The 20,604-nt window shown below is 38.1% G+C and overlaps 1 protein-coding gene across 2 annotated transcripts in view; it reads left to right on the forward strand.

Annotated features, from left to right (window-relative positions):
* PDE4A (phosphodiesterase 4A) overlaps positions 1-20,604 on the forward strand; it is a 511,809-nt gene that overhangs the window by 199,962 nt on the left and 291,243 nt on the right. The window contains exon 1 of one of the 2 annotated variants that reach the window (XM_026711304.2): positions 7,469-8,116. The exons of the other annotated variant lie outside the window; for it this stretch is intronic. Within the exon in view, the coding sequence (XP_026567089.1) occupies positions 7,818-8,116 (299 nt within the window). The 5' untranslated portion in view covers positions 7,469-7,817. Of the gene's footprint in view, positions 1-7,468; positions 8,117-20,604 lie in introns of those variants that run through there. 2 annotated transcript variants of the gene reach the window in all.

Consider the following 20,604-nt stretch of genomic DNA (forward strand, 5'->3'; position numbering starts at 1 on the left):
CACTTGCAAGTTTCTGTTCTTGAGTCAATATAATACATATTTTGGATAGTCTAGAAGTTTCTCTCAGTGCTGCCCTGTTTTTTTCCCCTCTCTGTTTTTCTTCATTGACAAAAAAACCCCACCCAGTTTAAAATTAGCTTTTTCTCAACCAGTGTGCTGTGCAAGATGCTTCTCTAACTTGTTGGCTTGTGAAACAGCTTAGCAGGTTGCAGGCTCTACTTATATTCTGCCTAGCTAAGTCAAGCTAGGTTGCATCTGGTTTCTGATGTAGTAGGTGGGCTGTGTGCAGTGATGCTGAACTAGGCAATTAGTTTCTTATTCCTCATCTGCATGAAACTTCAAAACAGTTCTAAGGTTTATAAAATAGACCTTAAATAAGCATTGGGCTGCCATGGTCCACCAATGCCTTCGGAATGCAATACAGCATTGGGTTTCATACCATGTAGAGGACCTGTCTTGGACATTTGAATATATTAGCTCAGATGACCCAAGGCTGATTATATATCTATATCTATATAAATATAATTATAGGACTTGATTTGCATTGTTTTCTGCAAGATAATATTTTTATTTGTAAGAATAATTAAGACCAATGGTGAGATTCAATTTTTTTTACTACCAGTTCTGTGGGCGTGGCTTAGTGGCATGGCGGGGGAAGGATACTGTAAAATCTCCAGTCAGAGGTGGTATTTCCCAGTTCTCCAAACTACTCAAAATTTCTGCTACCGGTTCTCCAGAACTGGTCAGAACCTGCTGAATACCACCTCTGATTAAGATGAGTATTACATGACACAAGATTATTGTTTTACCCTATTTTGAGATGAAATTATACAGTAACGTTAAAATAATTTTCTGCCCCTTTGTCCTATTAGTCCATTCTAAAATAATTTTAACTATTACATCCTGTCCCAAATGATGGTTGGAAGGATTACTGGGACTGGAATCTCGTCATATACCTTCGTCCATTTTCCACAAGGCTTCTGGTTTGCAAAGCGTTCAGTGTGATTGGTCAAAAGTCATGCTTTTGGCATGGGCTCCATTTCGCTCTTTCAGCTCCCATTTCTGACGTCACATTTAAGAAATCCAGGAAGGCAGGATGTAATCAGTCACTAAGGCATGCAATATAAAGTTCAAAAGTGACTTTGCGAAAGCAGTAAGTGCTAAAGGAAACAAAGAACAATACTCTATATATGCTCAGAGATAATTCAGTTGCTCCACTTAACATCCTTTTTGCAAGCTGCCTCCTGACCTATTTCCAATCTTCTTTACCCCTTTTTCTCTTTTTAGTCCTTTCCCCACATCTACTTGTAGCTGGTTTCTCCTCATTTTGAAGAATTTATATCTGTTGATTGTCAAGGCTCGAGTAGCGTCTTGTGTAACATGCACTGGTTGTCATGAACTCTGGAGAACAAAATTATATTTTCAACATTTATTTTTGTCTGGAAGGATAAAAATAGCTTCCATTAAGCACATCCTGGAACAATTTATATTGTCCCCTTACCATGCAAACCAGCTAGCCTGCGTGGGCTCTTCTTGTCTAAAGACAAGCTTGAAAGTAAAGCTTTGGTGGGGGGGGGTGTTAAACTGCCATAGTAATGCTATGTCTGTTGGGAGTGTTACAGTAAACCAGCACTGATAGGAAACTGTCTTTTGCTTCCAAGCCCTGAAAGCAGATACCAGTTTGCACAAATGAGGGAAAGGCTGCCTTTTCTTTAGGAAATGCCTTTAGTCAGGACAGCGATAGTGAGGGAGAGCTTTCTTATGCTGGATAAAGGCTTGAGTACATAGCCATCAGGGTCTGTAGAAAATCTTCAGAAGGGGTATAATAGATGCTAGAAACAAATAATAGAGACGGTCCCCAGGGGTAGGGAATCTATGCTAATCCGCTGTTATATGACTAGAATTTCCCGCAGCCCCAGCCAGGATATTCAGGATTATGCAAACTGTAAACCAGTAAGATCTGTAGGAACCCACAGTGGAGGCCTCTTCTTAGTGCTTTCCCACTCTCCGCTTTCCCACAGGAGGATCCGAATGGCTGCCCTGGGAATAATTTGCTGGGTGAGTCAGCTTGATCAGCTCCATTTTTCTTCTGCCCACATATAGGCATGAGAGTGATCAGATCCATGGATTTCTCTTGGCCAGGGCCCTATCATTTTAGGAAGGATGCAAAAAGAGAACTTTCCTGCCTGGGGCCATAACACAGTTTGGGAAAAGGTGGCCCCTTGTTTGCTCTGCTGAAATAGGATTGTAATCCAGGAAACCAAGTACAACTGACATAAAAGATTCCTTTTTGTTTGGCTTGTTTTTTTTTAAACAAATTTTATTAATTTTACAATTAAAAAACAAACAAATCTACAACATATACACAAATAACAAAACCAGAAAAAAGCAAGAAAGAGAGAAAGAAAGAAACGCGAAAAGAAAGGAAAAAGAAAGGAAAGGAAAGAAGGGAGGGTGAACATTTAAAAACTTTTTCCTTTTCAACAGTTTGTAAGATCTTTTCTTTTTAAATTGTATCATATACGCACATCTTATCCGTAACTATATTTGGATTACACTCAAATAAGTTTATCTCATTCTTTTTTTTATACCTTATAATACACGATCTATCTTTGGTCTAACCACTTGTACCAGGGATTCCAGTTGTTGTAATATATTGAAGACTCTTTGTTTTTTAGGGCTAGTTTGTCCATTTCTGCACAATCTGAAATTTTCTGGATGATCATCTGTTCGGTAGGTATGTGAGATAGTTTCCAGCACTGAGCAAACGCTAGCCTGGCCACTGTTAAGATATGTATTATTATATACTTCATCTTTTTTGGTAATTGTTTGTCAAAAATCCCTAATAGGAAGGACTCTGGTTTATATTCAATTTGTTCTTTGGTTATCTCCTCTAGCCATTTTCTAATTCTTTGCCAGTATTTCTGGGTTTCCTTACATGACCACCACATGTGGAAAAAGATTCTATCTATACTTTTACATTTCCAACATTTTGGACTCGTGTTGGGGTGCATCTTAGCCAACCTCAAAGGGGGAAGGTGCCATCTGTAAAACATTTTGTATGCATTTTCTTTATAAGCTGCTGATTTTGTGATCTTGTTGTTTCTGTTCCAAATCCTTTCCCATTCTGTTAATGTAATACTCCGTCCAATGTTCCTGCTCCAAGCTATCATATTTCCTTTAACTATCTCTTGTTCTAGTTCTACTTCCAGCAAGTATTTGTAAAATTTAGTTATATTTTTTTTTGTTTGATCCTAATAAAATTTTATCTAAGTGCTGGAGTTTGTTATAAATTCCGAAATCTTTATTATCTTGTTTATATCTACTATGGATTTGGAGATATACCCACTGATCAATTTTAAATCCTTGTTCTTGTAATTCTTGTCGTGTTTTCAGTTTTCCTTGTGATTCTAATAAGTCTTTGTATTTAATCATTTTTGTGATATCCAAATTGTTGGGATGAACCATTGCCTCCATTGTCGATAGCCAAATCAGTACTTTTAAATAGTGTTTTTTCCGTACTTTTTTCCAATTGGTTAGTAGTGAATCTCTAATTAGGTGTCTATGAAAATATGACTGATTGGGTTTCCCCACTTCCCATAAGAAGGCGTGCAAACCTTTCTGCAAATCGTGGCCTTCTTATAATAGTGTTCTTTTGTTAAGTAAGTTCACCTTTTAACCATAAGTAAGTTCATCTTTTAACCATAATAAAGTAGCTGCTGTATAATATAGTTCCCAGTTTGGAAGTGCTAATCCCCCTCTGCTCTTCAGATCCTGTAATGCCTTTATGTTAATTCTAGCTTTCTTTCCTTGTCAAATGAATTTGAGTGTTATCTTATTTAGTTCTTCAAAAAAAATTTATGCAATTTAATTGGAATTGTCTGAAATAGGTATAAGAATTTTGGTAAAATATTCATTTTGATAGAAGCAATCCTGCCCATTAGTGAAAGTTGCAACCTGCTCCAAGATTCTAAATCTTTCTTTACTTGTTGCAGCAATTTGTCATAGTTATTCTCTTTTGAGTGTTTTACATTGTGGTGTTAGCCATATTCCTAAATATATGACTTTCTTTGTTACCTGTATTCCCATACTTACCTCTAATTCATTTTTCTGGTCTTCTGTTAAGTTTTTGGTCATTAATTTTATTTTTTTCTATTGATTTTAAGTCCTGCTACTGCGCCGAATTGTTCTAATTCTTTTATCAATTTGTATCCTTTTTCTGTTGGTTCCTCCAAAAAGAAGACCATATCATCGGCAAACGCTTGTAATTTGTATTCTTCTGTTTTAATCTACAATCCTTTAATTTCGGGATTTTGCCTGATATGTATTAAGAGTGTTTCTAGAGCGAATATAAAGAGAAGAGGTGAGAGAGGGCAGCCCTGTCTAACACCTTTTTCTATTTTTATTGGACCTCTGTGTTCCCCATGTATTAAGATATTAGCCTGCTGTGTGTCGTAAATTGTTATGATATTTTCAAATTTAGTGTCTAGATTCATATTATAAATTTTTTGAATTAAGAAATGGCAATTTAGGTTATCGAATGCTTTTTCTGCGTCTAAAAACATAAGTGCGAATTGTTTCTCAGGGTGGGCTTCATAAAATTCTAAGACATCTATTACTGTTCTTAAATTATTCTTTATTTGTCTAGTCGGGAGGAATCCATTTTGGTCTTCCTGTATGTGTGGGTTTAAAACTTGTTTTAGTATATTGGCTATAATGGAGGAGAATATTTTATAATCAGTATTTAGGAGTGAAATTGGTCTGTAGTTGTTAATATATCTGTGGTCAGCTTCCTCCTTTGGGATCAGCGAAATCAATGTTCCCCTCCATGAGTCTGGCATCTTAGCTGCTAGTAGTACCTCATTGAACACTTCCATCATCAGTGGTCCAATTAATTCCATGATTGCTTTGTATAATTCTACCGGAATCCCATCTGGCCCTGGGGTTTTATTATTACTTTGATTCTCTATTGCTGATTTCAATTCGGACCATGTAATATCTTTATTTAATAATTCTATCCATTCCTCTCCAATTACTTTGTCATTCGTTTCCTCTAAGTAATTTCTTATTTTATCCTCATTAACTTCTTCCTTTTTATATAACTTTTCAAAATATTTGTGAATGATGTGTCTTTTCTTTTCTACCTCATGTTGTAAGTCACCCTTCTCATCTATTAATTGGTATATCAATCTCTTTTCTTTCCCTTTTTTAAGTTTATGAGATAACCATCTTCCTGGTTTGTTTGCATATTCAAAATAAATTTGTTTAGTCATTTTCAAATTTATTTCCATTTTTTCTTGTTCCAATAAGTTCAATTTATGTTTAGCTGTTATTAACTGATTTTGTATTCTTTGGTTTTGGGTTTTTTTTTGTAATTGGATTTCTAATTCCTTAATTTGTTGTTGTAATTTGTTTTGTTGAGCATATTTTCTTTTATTTCTCATGGCATTATAAGAGATTGTTATTCCTCTTATGACTGCCTTCAATGTATCCCAAATATTTTGTTTCGAGGTTGCATCATTATCGTTTTCCTTTAGGAAATAATTTAGTTCCTCTTTAAGCTTATTAATATACTCTTCTTCTCTTATTAATTGAGTGTTTAATGTCCATCTTTTCTTTGATTTTCTCCTGCCTTTCCAAATTATTTGAATTGGGTTATGGTCAGCCCATTCATTTGGTAAAATTTCGATTCCTTTTATTTCATTTGCAATTTCCCCATTCATCCAAGCCATATCTATTCTTGTCTATATTTTATGCGGGTTAGAGTAATATGTAAATTGTTTGTCTTCTGGGTTTAATTTTCTCCATAAATCCACTAAAAATTTAGTTCTTTCATCATTTCCTTAGAAGTCTTGGGAAACTCTCTTTTCCCTTTTTTGTTCTTACTCGCATTACTATGGAATAATTTGCTGGGTGAGTCAGCTTGATCAGCTCCATTTTTCTTCTGCCCACATATAGGCATGAGAGTGATCAGATCCATGGATTTCTCTTGGCCAGGGCCCAATCATTTTAGGAAGGATGCAAAAAGAGAACTTTCTTGCCTGGGGCCATAACACAGTTACAGTTTGGGAAAAGGTGGCCCCTTGTTTGCTCTGCTGAAATAGGATTGTAATCCAGGAAACCAAGTACAACTGACATAAAAGATTCCTTTTTGTTTGGCTTGTTTTTATCCTGCAAGGAAGTACTGGATTTATGGTTACAAATATAAAACATATATTTATAAATATAAGAGAGGCATAAAGAGGAGATGTTGTGCTATTAGCAGCCATTTTTTACCCTATAGTTATGGTACAACCAGAGGTGGTCTTCAGCAGGTTCTGACCAGTTCTGGAGAACCGGTAGCTGAAATTTTGAGTAGTTCAGAGAACCGGCAAATCCCACCTCTGATTGGAGATTTTACAGTCTCCTTCCCCTGCCACCCCCACCAAGCCACCCCCACAGAACTGGTAGTAAAAATGTTTGAATCCCACCACTGGGTACGACCGTCTATTGTAGGACCCCTGCTATAAACTGGCCACCGAGGTCACCACAGAAAGCCTCAACTATTATTTTAGATGCTAACAAAAGGAGTTTGGAGTGATTTATTTTAAAGGAGAGTGTGGCTGGCTCCACACACACATCATAGTAACTGGGTTCTCAAAGTAACTAAGTTGGAAATACACGTTATACCTCAATATCCTGGCTGAATAGAGTCCTAAAATGGAATGTAAATAGGCAGTTTGCCCTCTGTCGCCCTCTCCTGTCTTTGTTTGCTAGAACAGATTTTCCTCAACTTGGTTCCTTCAAGGCATTTAGAATCGAATGAGCTGGAAGGGATCTTGGGAGATCTTCTAGTCGTCCCCTGCTCAAGCAGGAGAACCTATACCATTTTAGATTAGTGACTGTCTCTAGACTCTTCTTAAAAGCGTCCATGATTTCTGCAGGCAAGCTGTTAATTGTGAATTTAGGAGTACAGCTACCAGAATTCTTGTGCTGGGAATGCTGGTAGTTGTAGTCCCAACACATTTGGAAACCAAATTCAGTTTTATACCTACGTAGACGCGTTGACGCTTGGAATGAGGAGCCTGCAGTTAAACGCTGCCTGTAGACGCTCACGGGCACTCTAGTTCTTTCCAATATTTCACTGCCATAATGTCCTAACTTATGAGGGGGAAGTGAGCATGCAAGCAGGGGAGGAGAAGGGGCGACCATTTGCTTTTTGGGGTAGGGGCTGGGTGAGAGCTCCTCCGCCAAGAACCACAGTTCTTCCTCGGGGAATCGCGGGCGTCTAATACAGCGCACGCCCACGCCTCTTTCGCTTTTCCAGGCGGGTGGGGACCGCGCGGGCGACAGGCGGCCTCTCCGGCGACCCCCGGTGCTTTCCCCCCACCGCACTTCTTCGCTAGTTCCTCCCACCGCCTGCACGCCCCACAGCCCCACCGGCGGCGCGCTTCCCCCTCCCTCTCGGAGGCTCTCGTTGGTGGCGTAGTCGAGCGGGGGGCGGGGGGGACGCTCCGTCGGCTCTAGGCGCGAGCGCCTTTTGCCACCGCTGCAGCCGGAGCGCCAGCAGAAGTCGCTCCGGAAAGGCTGCGAGTTGCTCGCTATGAGGCGGCCGTCTGGGCAGGACTCGAGAGCGGCTCGGGACTCTCTCAGGGAGCCCAACTAGGCATGAAGGCGCTATTCTGCCGGAGTTTGTAACCTGCCGCGCCGCTTGAGGGAAAGGGACTGAGGAACTGTTCGCAGTCAGTCCTTGGCCGGGGTCTGCAGCCGCGGCTAGACTGCCTCCTGCCTGTCCCGGGCGCGGTTTTTCTTGGCTCGGTCCGAAGCCTACGAAGAGGATGGAGGCGCCGCCGGCGCCCTGCTCGAAGAAGAGCCTGTCCCTCTCGCTGCCGGTGCCGCGGGAAGGTCAGGCCACCCTAAAGCCGCCCCAGCACCTTTGGAGGCAGCCCCGGACGCCCATCAAAATCAAGCACCGGGGCTACTCGGACACGGAGCGGCACCCCCACCGGCAGATCGAGAGGGCGGACGCCATGGACACGAGCGACCGTCCCGGCCTGAAGAAGTCTCGCATGTCCTGGCCGTCTTCGTTCCACGGGACCACCAGCAGCAGCAGCGGCCACAGCCACGGGGGCAAGCGGTGGGTTTAAAGCGCTTTTACCACGTGCAGGGTGGCGGTGGCGGTGGCGGCGGGGGAGGAGCCCAGGTACTCAGGTATACCGAGGCTGGGCTGCCCTGCGCCCAAAGAGTGCGCCGCGCTGTGGGATTTGTGTCCGGATTGAGCTGCCTTTTGCTGCTGTTTATAACTAAAGCGGTTCGGTTGTCTTCGCTGGCCAGTGCCATTTCCTCCGCCGCTCGCCAGGTATATAGCCGGGACGCAGCTTGCTTGGCAACTATAAAATGCGCCCTTCCCTCTACCTGGAGAGCTGGCCCGGCCGCCTTCCTTCCGTCCTCTCGACACCCACAGTCCTCGCAGCTGCCGCGGGCAGAACAAATAACGTAATTGCTCACTGAGGCGGAAAAAGCACTCTGCAGTTGCTTGGAAAAGAAACGTATGGGACAGTTTGCAGAGCCTGAGTGAGCTTAGCCCCCTATGGAGTTAGCAACCTGTTTTGCTTCCGAGTTTGCCAGGGCGGCCCGGTACTCGAGGCTCTCACGCAGAGCAAATGAGATGTTCCCCATTTGGCTATCTTAACACACAGGCCCTCTCAAGTTCATAATCTTTCATCTATTCGGGAGTCCAGCAGTTCATAAAAACAATAAAGTGCTGTTTGATAAGGATTTTCAGTAGAAAGGAAAGCTCACGCTCACTTTCTCAGTCCAGTTGCCTGTGGATGTTTGGGTAGAAATTGGTGTTGAGGCTTGGAAGGCAAAGGCTTGCTGCTTTGGGTTGTAATACGAAAAGCGAGAGAGATAGTGTAGCAACTCAGATCTGTACCTCATTTTTACAGAGAACTGTGGGTATTGTTGAAGTAGTGCTTCCCAGTCATTAACCAGTGCCCAGCTGTCCCTTTTTTCTATGTATTGAGGCATCATGTAAGGGTCATTTTAAATGCCTTACAGGGATGTTAAATGTACATCAACTTTGGATTTTCCAATTTTTGTCTTCCAGCATTTTGAGTTTTAAAAGATAATATGCCAAACTCCTGCTTTTATGTATGTGTCAGAATTCTTGCTGGTTTGCTTCACTGACTGCCCTCTCCCACAATATGCTGTTTCCTTTTAAATTCTAATTAACTTTTTGTAACAGAAAGCAGAAGGGTGGGGAGGAGAAGAATGCTGTTAAACAAAATTTAAATCTGAAGGAATGAGTTGGTGCTACTATTAGTTGAAGCATTATGCAAAGTTTTCAGCTTTATAGAAGGCTTATAATAACTTGACTATTAGTGTTAGTGAATGTAAGTGTGCTGATCAAATAAGTATAAGTAGATATATTGCTTGGCTTACTGTTCTGTACTCAGAAAGCAAGCATCTTTTCATTTTATTTCAACATGCTAATCTTCATAGATTGAATAGCCGTAAAGAACACAGTGAAGGTAATTAAAAACCTATCCAAGTCAGTTTTGTTTTCTAGTCATTTTAGAGGCTTGGGGATTACTAAGGCACACATACTCACCAGCAGTCCTTAAAACATACTCCAGGCTTCTTCACAAGTCCTTGGGTTTCTATGGCTGATGCTGAAGAATTCCTCAGCATGTAGGCATATATAGAAAATGTAAAAGATAGAAACTTCAAAAGCCTAGGCCAGATTTGACCTTTTCTGATTAGCTATAAGCTAACAAGCTGAAGTAACATTGCTCAAGTGTACTATAAAACCAGGTAGCCAAAAGAACAGTTATTTGACTTCTATGTCCTCTTATTTTATTTTTTTAAATGAATTCCTATCCTGTTTGATTTCAAGCTGGTGTACACAGGAGTTCCATTTATATTCCCACAAAATCAGTCCTGTGAGCAGTTTATGTTGAGAAAGAACAACTGGCCAAAATTTACTCCCTGAGTTCCATGTTTCAATTAGGACTGGAAAGTTAATGTCTCCTAAAACTGCAACACCTGAGCTGCAAAATTCCAGGCACCCACTAGTTGGCAGTAAAGAAATAGTGCTTTCTATATCTCTTTCCTGACCTCTAGAGGCTATCTCAATTTTTATAGCCAAGGTCTGTTAGTAAAGTAAGAGAATGACCATATTTCTGAAGAGACTTACATTCAAACAAAAGCCTTGGAGAGAGTTCTCCCCACTTATTTCTCCTCAATATTCCGAGGACAGTTGCCTTCTCCTTATATGTAAGCAAAGCATGCATCATTTGCATAAGTCTGATGGGTTTCTCATCGAGTCTTTGATCTAAGGATGAAAAACTTCTTAAACATGTTGGGGCATCTTTTCCATACAGATAAATAGAAGCTTCTGGAGTTCCGTGACCTTTAGATCCAGTGGCACAAAGAAGTCAGCCAGGCAGGCATATACTCAAATGCTAACTTCTATATGATCTGATTGCAAAAGTCAAACTGATGAATTCTTCTCACTAGTAGTGAGAGACATGACATAATTTTGTTTCCTGTAAAAAGCCCAAGAAAAGTGTTCCATTCATTTCCATGCTTCCTTTCTTTCTTGAATTCCTTATTGAAAATATTACTGCATGTTTATTCTGTTTGTGCTTGTTTGCCCTTGAATTAGCTATGACTCCTGGCGATAACAATTCCCTGCAGTTTCCTTGGCAAGATTTTGGAAGTGGTTTGCCTTGCCTTCTTCTCAGGGCTGAGACAGGGGGATTAGCCCAAGTCACCCAGTAGGTTTGGTGTCTAGAAGTCACCAAACAAGGCAGGACTAGAAGTCACATCTCCTGGTTTCTAGCCTGGTGCCTTAACCACTACACCAAACTGGCTCCTGATTTCTAGCCTGGTGCCTTAACCACTACACCAAACTGGCTCTCATTACTGCTCCAAAATTATAGTGAGATAAAATGCCTAGATAAGAAGAAATAAAATGTCTAGATAAATAAGCAAGATGTCACAAGGTTTCTTTTTCTCTATTTTGATATTTCTGCAAAATTTTTGTAAACATATAGAAAGGATAGACTCTAATATTAGGTAGCGGTAACTTTTTGAATACTAGTATTCATTTATAAACAGTTCTACAGGTAGTCCTTGAAGTCAATGCTAATGTGACCCAGAGTAGGTGAATAAAATGCACCAGCCATTAACAGGTGGAGTTTAGTGTTGTATGTAACTCCCCTCTCCCAAATTAACAAAACAATTATATTGTTCAAAATGTAACTCAAGCATGTGCATATTGGTTACTAAAATCCAGCTTTTTTAAATGTGGAGAGACTGGATACATAACTTATTTGTTTTAGCATGTATACATACAGGTTACATATCACAATATAATATTAGGCTGCAGTTGCTTCACTTGTATTTTGGACTTTGCAAGCCTGGCAGTACTAAAACTTAAAAACTGTTTCTTTTCTGTTTCTTTTTGTATGTGGTTCTGTCCTCCCTTTCTATCACCCTCTTCAAGCAGAGATATATTTTCCCCTTTCTCCTATATCTTTCCAATATCCTTTTAAGCTACCCACCTCTGCTAGTACATTTCTCATCTACGTGGGGGTAGAGGTGGAAGTGGGAAGTGGAGGGAACAGTATGCTCTTTTTTTGGGGGGGGGGCTATATGTAAAAAAAGTCTTTTGAAGCAGACTGCCTTTGGGATGGCTAACTTCAGACATCCACCGCTCATAGACAATCATTAGCTGTAATAGAGGAGCACTGGCATTTGAAATGTATGGCTGTAAGAGTAAAGGGAAATTAAAAATCCTCTAAATTTCTTTTCAAGTGAACTTCATTTTAGATCTCAAATGAAGCCTATCAAAAGTGTTCTCATACCAGTATCTCTGATAACCCTTGATTAATATTTTTTCTATAATTAATATGTTCTTTTCTAGCATGGCTCCACCATTTTAAAGAATTTGGGGAAACTATAGCTCTCTGAAATGTTCACTCTTTTTGTCATATTAAAGTTTAGCATTCAAAATTCTCAAAATAAGATTTCTTGAATAGTCTTCTATGTATCTGATCTGTGTAAACTGGTAACCCGACATCTAGAAAGAAATATATATGAAACCAAACATGAAACCTGATAAAATCAGTATTGTCATCATACAGACTTTGCAAAACCTTGCTTTGTTCTCTATTTTTTAATATGTATAGGTAGAGAAAGAGAGAGAGACAATTGCTGAACACTAACACATTTACCACTCATGAAACTTTTTAACTATGCAACACCTTGGCTGAATCATACAATAAAGCAGTTCATGAAATTGCACTTTATTTTTAAAGGATTAATTAAAGCTGTCACTAATACTGATGTATTCCAAACGGAGATTTAACGAAACTTCTTCCAACCCCTGCAGTCAGAAAAAGAGCTATATAGGAATGTGAAATGGCTAGAATATCACGGAACAACCGCTGTTGTTCCCTATGATGCATAGGGAGTAAGGGGAATCCAGTTAGCCTTTCGAAAGACCTGTAAGTTTCCTCCAGCATTTGGGCCAGGAGGTTAGGTGAGCCAACTGCAGATGTGTTTTTTTTTTATGATTAAGACTTATTGTTTACCTCCGGCATCAAGAATCAGTTTTGTAGCTGTTATCCCAATCCTTGTACGCTGCCCAGAATTAACTATTGTGAGATGGGTGTCAGTATAGTTTAAGCAATAAATAAATCCAGAAAGCTGTTGATTTTGATCTTAACTGTATCTGCAAAACTCCCAAGATGCTTTTTGAAGCTTATCTTGAGATGCTGCTGCTCACAATAATATGGCAGGAGGTTACCCTGAAAAAAGCCTTTGTTGGAGTAGCTTTTTCAGCTGTACAATGCTCTAAGAGATCTACTGAGCATGTTCATCAGATGTATTTAGTCTAAGATCTTCTTCCAACTAGTAATTTTGTTATTGCAGTATTTTTCTCCTTTCCCATCTAAATTCTCGGGGCATATTATTTACTTATCCGTTTGTTTGTTCAGTTTATATGATGGCCTAATAATGGGTAGCTATCAAAGGTTCAAAATACGACAATATGAGGGGGAAAAGAATAAAGCATTAAAATAAGCCACAGCCAGGATCAAGCAAAGATCTCATAGCATTACAGCGGGCTCATGGACCATGCTGATTCAACATCTCTAGGAGAAGAACCACAGGTCCTCAGGGTTTTCTTAAAGACTACCAGGGTTGGGGCTGTTAGATCCTTGGGGGGCGGGATGGGATCAATTGTGGCATAAGTCGATAATATTCTTCAACTTTTTAAATGTCTGCTTTATCACATATTCTATTTTCTGGACCCTTTTTCCTTGTAGGCCTATGTAAATTTCCAGCCTTTGACTGGAATAAGAAATGTATTAATTGAAAGTGAGTGGAGCTGTGAAGACAGAAATGTTGTATGAAGAACATGTCTTCTATCAATGTGAAGTATGTCCTTTAGGAAATATACTTAAAGTAATCAAGCCTAATTGCTTAAAAAATATCTGCAGCAGTATGATAAGAGATTGTTGTATTGCCCCTGTATTTGTAAATGGGGACTGAAAGTGACTAAAAGCTATAACATTTGCATTACTGAATTGGACTTCTCAGTTCTCATATTTTTAAGACGCAACTTCTGATAGGCTTTATTGCAGTAGAAAGTAGAGGTCCCTGGGTAAGATCCCATCTTACGTGATTATCTATCAATATTGCACAATATCTTGACGGATTACTTGTTGGTCTTCGGAGGCTGCAGCTTTTCATTGCATTGTTATATAAAGTATGATTCATGCATGGATGAAGACTATTTTAATACCTTTGGCCTGTGGGGAAAGAGAGAATATCAGATACTTTATAAACCTAGCCGGTGATTGCCAGTGGCAAAGCATTTCTTTGTGACACTCTGAGGACTTTGAAGAATCCATGGTTTGGCTTGCAAAAATTGTAGTATTCCCACATGCAAATTCAGAAGCTGTTGCTTGATTCCAATATTTTACAAAACAATAAGAAGAGCCTGGAATAGTCTGTTACTTTAGTCTTTGAGTTGGAAAATGTGTATTTAGTTAAAGTTGGGGTTTTTTAAAAATATAGAAGCAGTTAATAGGCCTTGGATTGAATAGCTGTGTGAATGTTGAAGAAACTAAGCAAACAAAAACAAATGCTGAAAAAAATTGAAGGAAAAAGTATATGGCATTGAACCTGCAGTTTTTCTTTTCTTTCCTTGTTAGCTTGAACCTGGGGAGATTGAAAGAGTGGTGGTTCTTCCATTTTTAGTGCCCTATACACATTGCCTCTGTGGAATTGTTTTGTTTTACATTGCATAACCAATAGTAAATCACTCTGTGTGGCTCCATAGATAGAATTCTTAATTACTGATTGGTTGGTTATGTGCCATCAAGTTGATGTCGACTCTTAATGATCACGTGGGGTAGATTGTCTCTATGATAATCTGTCTTTACCCCAATCATTCAAGTTTTTCAATGGTGCAGCCATCGCCACTGTAAGCGAGCCCATAATATAAGGATGATATTAGTCTAGACATTTATGCCTCAAGAGAAAACTCTGGATTGATTTCTTCAATTATGAATGTTTGTTTCCATGATGTTCCATGGTTCTCTAGCATTCCTGAGTTCAAAAGCAAGAATACTGCTCTTGCTTCTTCAAAGTCCAACTTTCACATTCATAGAATGTCATGGGAATATCATCGCTTGCATTACTAAGTTATAAAATACAGCAATATATTCAATTGAGTATGGAGGTATCATCCCAGTACTGGATACGAGCCATTTATTAGTGTGATACAGTAAAAGAAAGATGGTTCCTTAACAGGATACTTAGCAAGGGATTAATTGGAATGACCAATGCTGATCAAAGACTGGGAGTATTTTGGTGCTTCACTGGTATTTTTTGTTTGAAGGATTTCAGATGAAGGTTATGATGATTAGAAGGAAAGCTATTTGATTTCCTGCCTTAGACCTAAAATAGCTTCTGTCAACCTTCGAGGTGCGACTTTATATGAATAGTTTGAATCTTCTAGTTGAGTCACCATTTCTTCCTAAAGATTCCCTGTGTTGAATCTTTAATATGGAATCTTTTTTTTTTTACCTACTGACATATACTTATTTTCTCTCCAGCTATAGAAATTTGATACTCACCAGGACATAGGCAATCAGTGCGGAAAGAGGTAATTAGGTGACAAAGCTGTATGATTGAAGGAAAATGACAACAACACGTGAACTGAAGCTGGAAAGAAGATAAGAAAATGATTCTGTGTAGAGACTTTGATATTTAGAACTCAGGTTTCAGGCTTGCAAGACACAAATTTGCATGACATTTGCAGATTTAGACATTTTTATTAGGATTTTTTCAGATTTCTCTGAAATGAAATGCAGCTGGTCAAGCCATTTCTAGATTCAGGAGCAATGAATCGTTTCTCGTTTCCAAGGTATTGTTCCCCTTAAGATCACAAAGCACTGACGTCAGAACTTTTGCTTTAGGTTAGCTATTTACATGGCTTTCAGTATCCTTCTAGTGGGAAGTATTGCAATGTTGGGTGTCTTATTCCATTTTCCTTATGTAAAAGCTATTAGCCAAGACTAATTTAACTCTTAAGCCCTCCAATGTGAAAAATTGCAGAAGACCACAAATTGAAAAATGAATTCAAGCTATCACATCTCTTCTTAAAGTGATCGGGGAACTGAATAAACTTTATATCTGTCCTTTCACATCATACCCATTTTTAAAAAATGCACCTTAATGTATACAGAAGCCTGCTGTAATTAAAATCCTTTTCAATTTAAGACCACAAATAGAAGAGTCATAACAATTCATGCGACTTCTTGTTTATAAGTTTACATCTAGTAACTTTGTCATGATGTATTTTCAAATTTTAACCAGACACTACAGTATAGAGTAAAACTAGTTTTAGCAGTGAATAGCGGGCAAAATAATAATCAATTTTATTTCCAATGTAATTGTATAAAATGTCATATGACACTGCTTTCCTTGCTGTATCAATGCAGAGGTGACGTGATTTCTTCCATCCTTGATTTTAAGAAAAGGTTGTATAGTCTTCCTGGTATTCACATTTAAGAATTTGGGTTTGTAGAGACTAAAAATGTGGCAGAGTTCAAAGGCTTAGATAGGATATTTTAATTCAGCAAGTTAATTTTAATATCTCTTTCCCCAGTCATTACTCCTAGTAACTTTTTTTTTCTATTTTGTTTCCTATGAATCCATATTTTAGTAACTGAAGTTTCCTCTGACACTCCAATAAAAAAGCCTGTTAATTTGTATCATTCACCAGTAAGTCTCATTCTGCAACTTGTGAATTTTCTGAGGTTGAATCAATGAACTCTAATTAAATACTTTATTGATAATTGTATATGTCAAAATGGGTTTTGTGTATACTGTTGGATTCAGTTTATTATTCAAATGTTTTTTATTTATTTATTTTTGTCAATTGCTTACAAGATAATAGGTATAAGTAAAAACATAGTTATGAATACATGGATACATATAAGAAAAATAAAAAATAAACAATAGGACAGGCACGTTGGTGCGCTTATGCACGCCCCCTACAGACCTCTTAGGAAAGGGATGAAGTCAAGAGTAGACAGTCTAAGGTTAAAGTTTTTGGGGTTTGGGGAAGAAACCACAGAGTCAGGTAGAGTATTCCAGACATTGACCACTCTGTTGCTGAAGGCATATTTCCTGCAATCAAGTTTGGTGCAGTTTACCTTGAGTTTGTATCTATTGTTTGCTCTTATGTTGTTATGGTTGAAGCTGAAGTATTCATTGACAGGTAGGACATTGCAATGTATGATTTTATATACTAAGATTGGACTGAAGGCGGCATAATTCTAGGTTTTCTAGGTCTAGAATTTCGAGTCTGGTGGCATAAGGTATTCTGCAACGAATAGAGGAGTGGAGAACTCTTCTTGTGAAATATTTCTGGACTTTCTCAACTGTGTTAATATCAGATACGTAATGTGGGTTCCAGACTGATGATCTGTATTCATGTATTGGTCTAGCAAATGTTTTGTATGCTCTAGTTATTAGTGTAATATTATCAGAGAAAATGCTATGTAAGATTAGGTTAACAACTCTTAATGCCTTTTTGGCTATGTAGTTACAGTGGGCTCTAGCACTTAGATCATTAGAGATGAGTACTCTTAAGATCCTTGACAGAGTTTGGATAATCAACAAGGTCTTGACTATTCAGCCTGTGTTTTATTTTCTGATTTATTTATTTTTTGCCAATATGTAAGACAGAGCATTTATTTGTTGAGATTTGAAGTTGCCATTTGTTTGACCATTCTGATACATAGTCAAGGTCTTTTTTAAGGGTAGCAGTATTGTCTGTGGTGTTGAATAGCTTTACATCATCAGTGAAGAGAACGCAGTTGCTTTTGTTATGATCACATAGGTCATTTATGTAGAGTATGAAAAGAGTTGGTCCTAGAACACTGCCTTGGGGGACAGGTACAGAATTTGATAGGACATTCCCAATTTTGACCATTTGTTGTATGTTTCACAGGAATGCTTCTATCCAGTTATGCAGATGTCCAGAGATACTGTAAGATTTTAGTTTTAGGATTAGTTTGTCGTGTACCGCTGAATCAAATGTTGTAAGATGAGTATGATAATGTTGGGGAAGGGGAACTACAAGCTAGAGTGCCTATCCATTCTTAGAGATTACATTTCTTATGAAATCTCTTTGGAAATGAAGAAAGCTATAATCAAAATCTATGTGGACATCACCTTATCCATTCCTTCCTAGCCCTCAAAATAAAACAAGTCACTGCCATCTTAGGGTACCGGTTTTTCTAGATATAATGATTCCTGTCAAAAGCATTTTTACTCAAGTTATACTTAAGGTTAAATTGGCAAAACTAAATAAAAGGACAAAAAATTGGAAATCTTGATAGTCTTGAGCTGTCAAGGTGATTAAGAACTAAAGACAGTTATTTCTGAAAAAACTCCACCCTTTTTTAACCTTTAAAGTTAAAAGGGAGTTAATTGGGAGTTAATTTTCCTCTCCATTGGAATGTTCCTCAGCCAGATTCTAGGCTGATTTGTGAAACAAACCCAGGAGGGAATTTAATGGAGTAATCTGGAATTCAAAGAACTAACTTGCATAGAAAGACATTTTGTATTAGAATAATGTTATTAAAAATAAGATTAATATCATTTATTTGACAGAAATAGGATAAAAACCACATAATTTCTAATAAAGGTACTCTGAAACATGGACTATAATCAGACTGTCCTCTGACTTTAGAACTTCTGAGTCTGATTGTCCTATTTCTTTATCAGGAAAGAGAAAATACGGAACTTCATTCTGAATTAGGACTGAATTAAAGCCTTCTCCACTATGGGGTGTGTTCAGGAATAGGGAGAACTGTGAATCCACTATCTGTCCCATCCTTGGCAAACCATTCTTGAAGATTGCTAAAAGGAAGATGTGCAACATCAACTTTTCTCTTTGAATGCTGGAGCTCTTTCTCCAACCTCAAAATAAGGTATCAGAAAGGCAGATGGATTTTTTTTGGAGTTTTTCTAAATGACCACTAGAACTGCAAATCTGACACAGCATGGAAGAACAGTACAGGTAGTCCTTGACTTAGCAACCATTCCCTTTAGTGATTGTTTGAAGTTACAGTGTCACTGAATAAAGTGACTTAGGATCATTTTTCACACTTACGACCATTGCAACATCCCCGTGGTCACATAATCAAAATTCAGGTGCTTGGCAACATGCCGTGACAAGGGTCATGTGGTCATCTTTTACAACAAGCAATGCCAATGGGAAACCAGCTTCACTTAACAATTGTGTTACTAACTTAGCAACTGCAGTAATTAACTGAATAAGTATGGCAAGAAAGGTTGTAGAATGAACAAAATTCACTTAACTATTGATTAGCAATGGCAATTTTGAGGTCAGTTGTCATAAATTGAGGATTATCTGTACTTGGAAATGCAAAATATGTTTTCTGAAGTATAGGATGACTTCTAAAACATGATGGGAGCAGAACAAAAGGAGTAGTGTTTAAATAGATATAACATGGACCAAGAAGCATTTCAGCATAGATATTGAAGATTTAACAAAATCAGGAATACAGCTTTTAGTACCTACTTTAATATTATGTCTAAATGGTATATACAACAGAATAAATGAATAAGAATTAGATGGAGATGTCTCTCGAAAATGGAGAATTTTTTTGCATCTTGTAGAATTGCCCATTCAAAATATATTTGAAATTAAGAAACAACAATCAAAAATGCTCTCATATTTTTTTATAGTTGCAGTTGCTTAGCAAAAACATCAGGGAATGAGTTGTACAATATCACTACAGACAGAATTTGATAATAACATTGGACATTAAAAATTATACCTATCACTCTACCATAAAAAGAATGCATGAATAAGAAATACAATTTTTGCAACTATATATATGCGTGTGTGTGTTTTAAAAAATGAGATTCTGTAAAACAGAACAAAGAGAAAACTGACTACATTTATGCATTCCTAGAAAAGAAATATAATTTATAGAAAAATGCAATAATATTTTTCAACAACGTAAAGCCTTAGGTTTGAAAATGCTATTCAAATTTTTACTAATTTACATGAACATTAATATGCAATTTCTTAATTGTTGTTTTTGTTTTCTGCGTACATCTATATTTATAGATTTGTGCTTTTAGTATGTGCTTAACAGTGATACTCAATATGTAATGATTAATCACAAAGGTGGTATTCAGCAGGTTCTAACCTGTTCTAGAGAACCGGTAGTGGAAACTTTGAGTAGTTCGTAGAACCGACAATTACCATTTCTGACTGGAGATTTTACAGTCTCCTTCCCTTGCCATGTCCACCAAGCCATGCCCACAGAACTGGTAGTAAAAAATTTTTAAATCCCACCATTGATCAATCACAGTGTAAAACTAAACAGGACAGCTCTCCTGTCCTTTACATCTTTTCCGTACATGCTTTTACGGTACGGATCCAAGCTGGTGTTTGCTATTTAGCAAAGATCTTAATACTCTGAGATTTATCAAAAAAAAATTTATGCAATACATTCCATATGAATGTATTTTCTGAGAACCGTTGAACATCTACTAACAATCTTGTTCATTGCAGAGTGAGTTTCTGTATAGGATATGTCCTGATTTTGTACTTATTGCAAAGTACCACACCAACATGCCTTGGATCTTGTTCTTATGTGTTCCTGCAGACCATTTCCGTATGAATAAATACGTTGCAGAGAGGCAAGTAACGTGGCAAGCTAACTGTCTTTGATTGCAAGGGTCCTGCAGACCATCATCCTATTTAAAAACAAAGCAACAAACTGCATTTCAGCAAAATATTTGCCTCATTACCTCTGCAGGTGTAGATGTTGTCTTCTTAGGCCTTTTTGTTCAGCCCATTTCACTATACTTAGTTTTGGCATGAGGGCAAACTAATATTTTAAGTTGGGGTCATTCACAGTTCTTGGATCTTTATTGATTTTGTGAACAATAGACTGCAGAACAAGAATAATAACGCTATTTTAAAAACCTCTTGACTCTTAGAACAAATTGACCCTTTCTTCCTGGAAAGAGGAAAATAATTTGGTAATTGTT

Source organism: Pseudonaja textilis, chromosome 2, assembly GCF_049901715.1.
Source record: "Pseudonaja textilis isolate UNSWEBS1 chromosome 2, rPseTex1.2, whole genome shotgun sequence".
Taxonomy (NCBI): domain Eukaryota; kingdom Metazoa; phylum Chordata; class Lepidosauria; order Squamata; family Elapidae; genus Pseudonaja; species Pseudonaja textilis.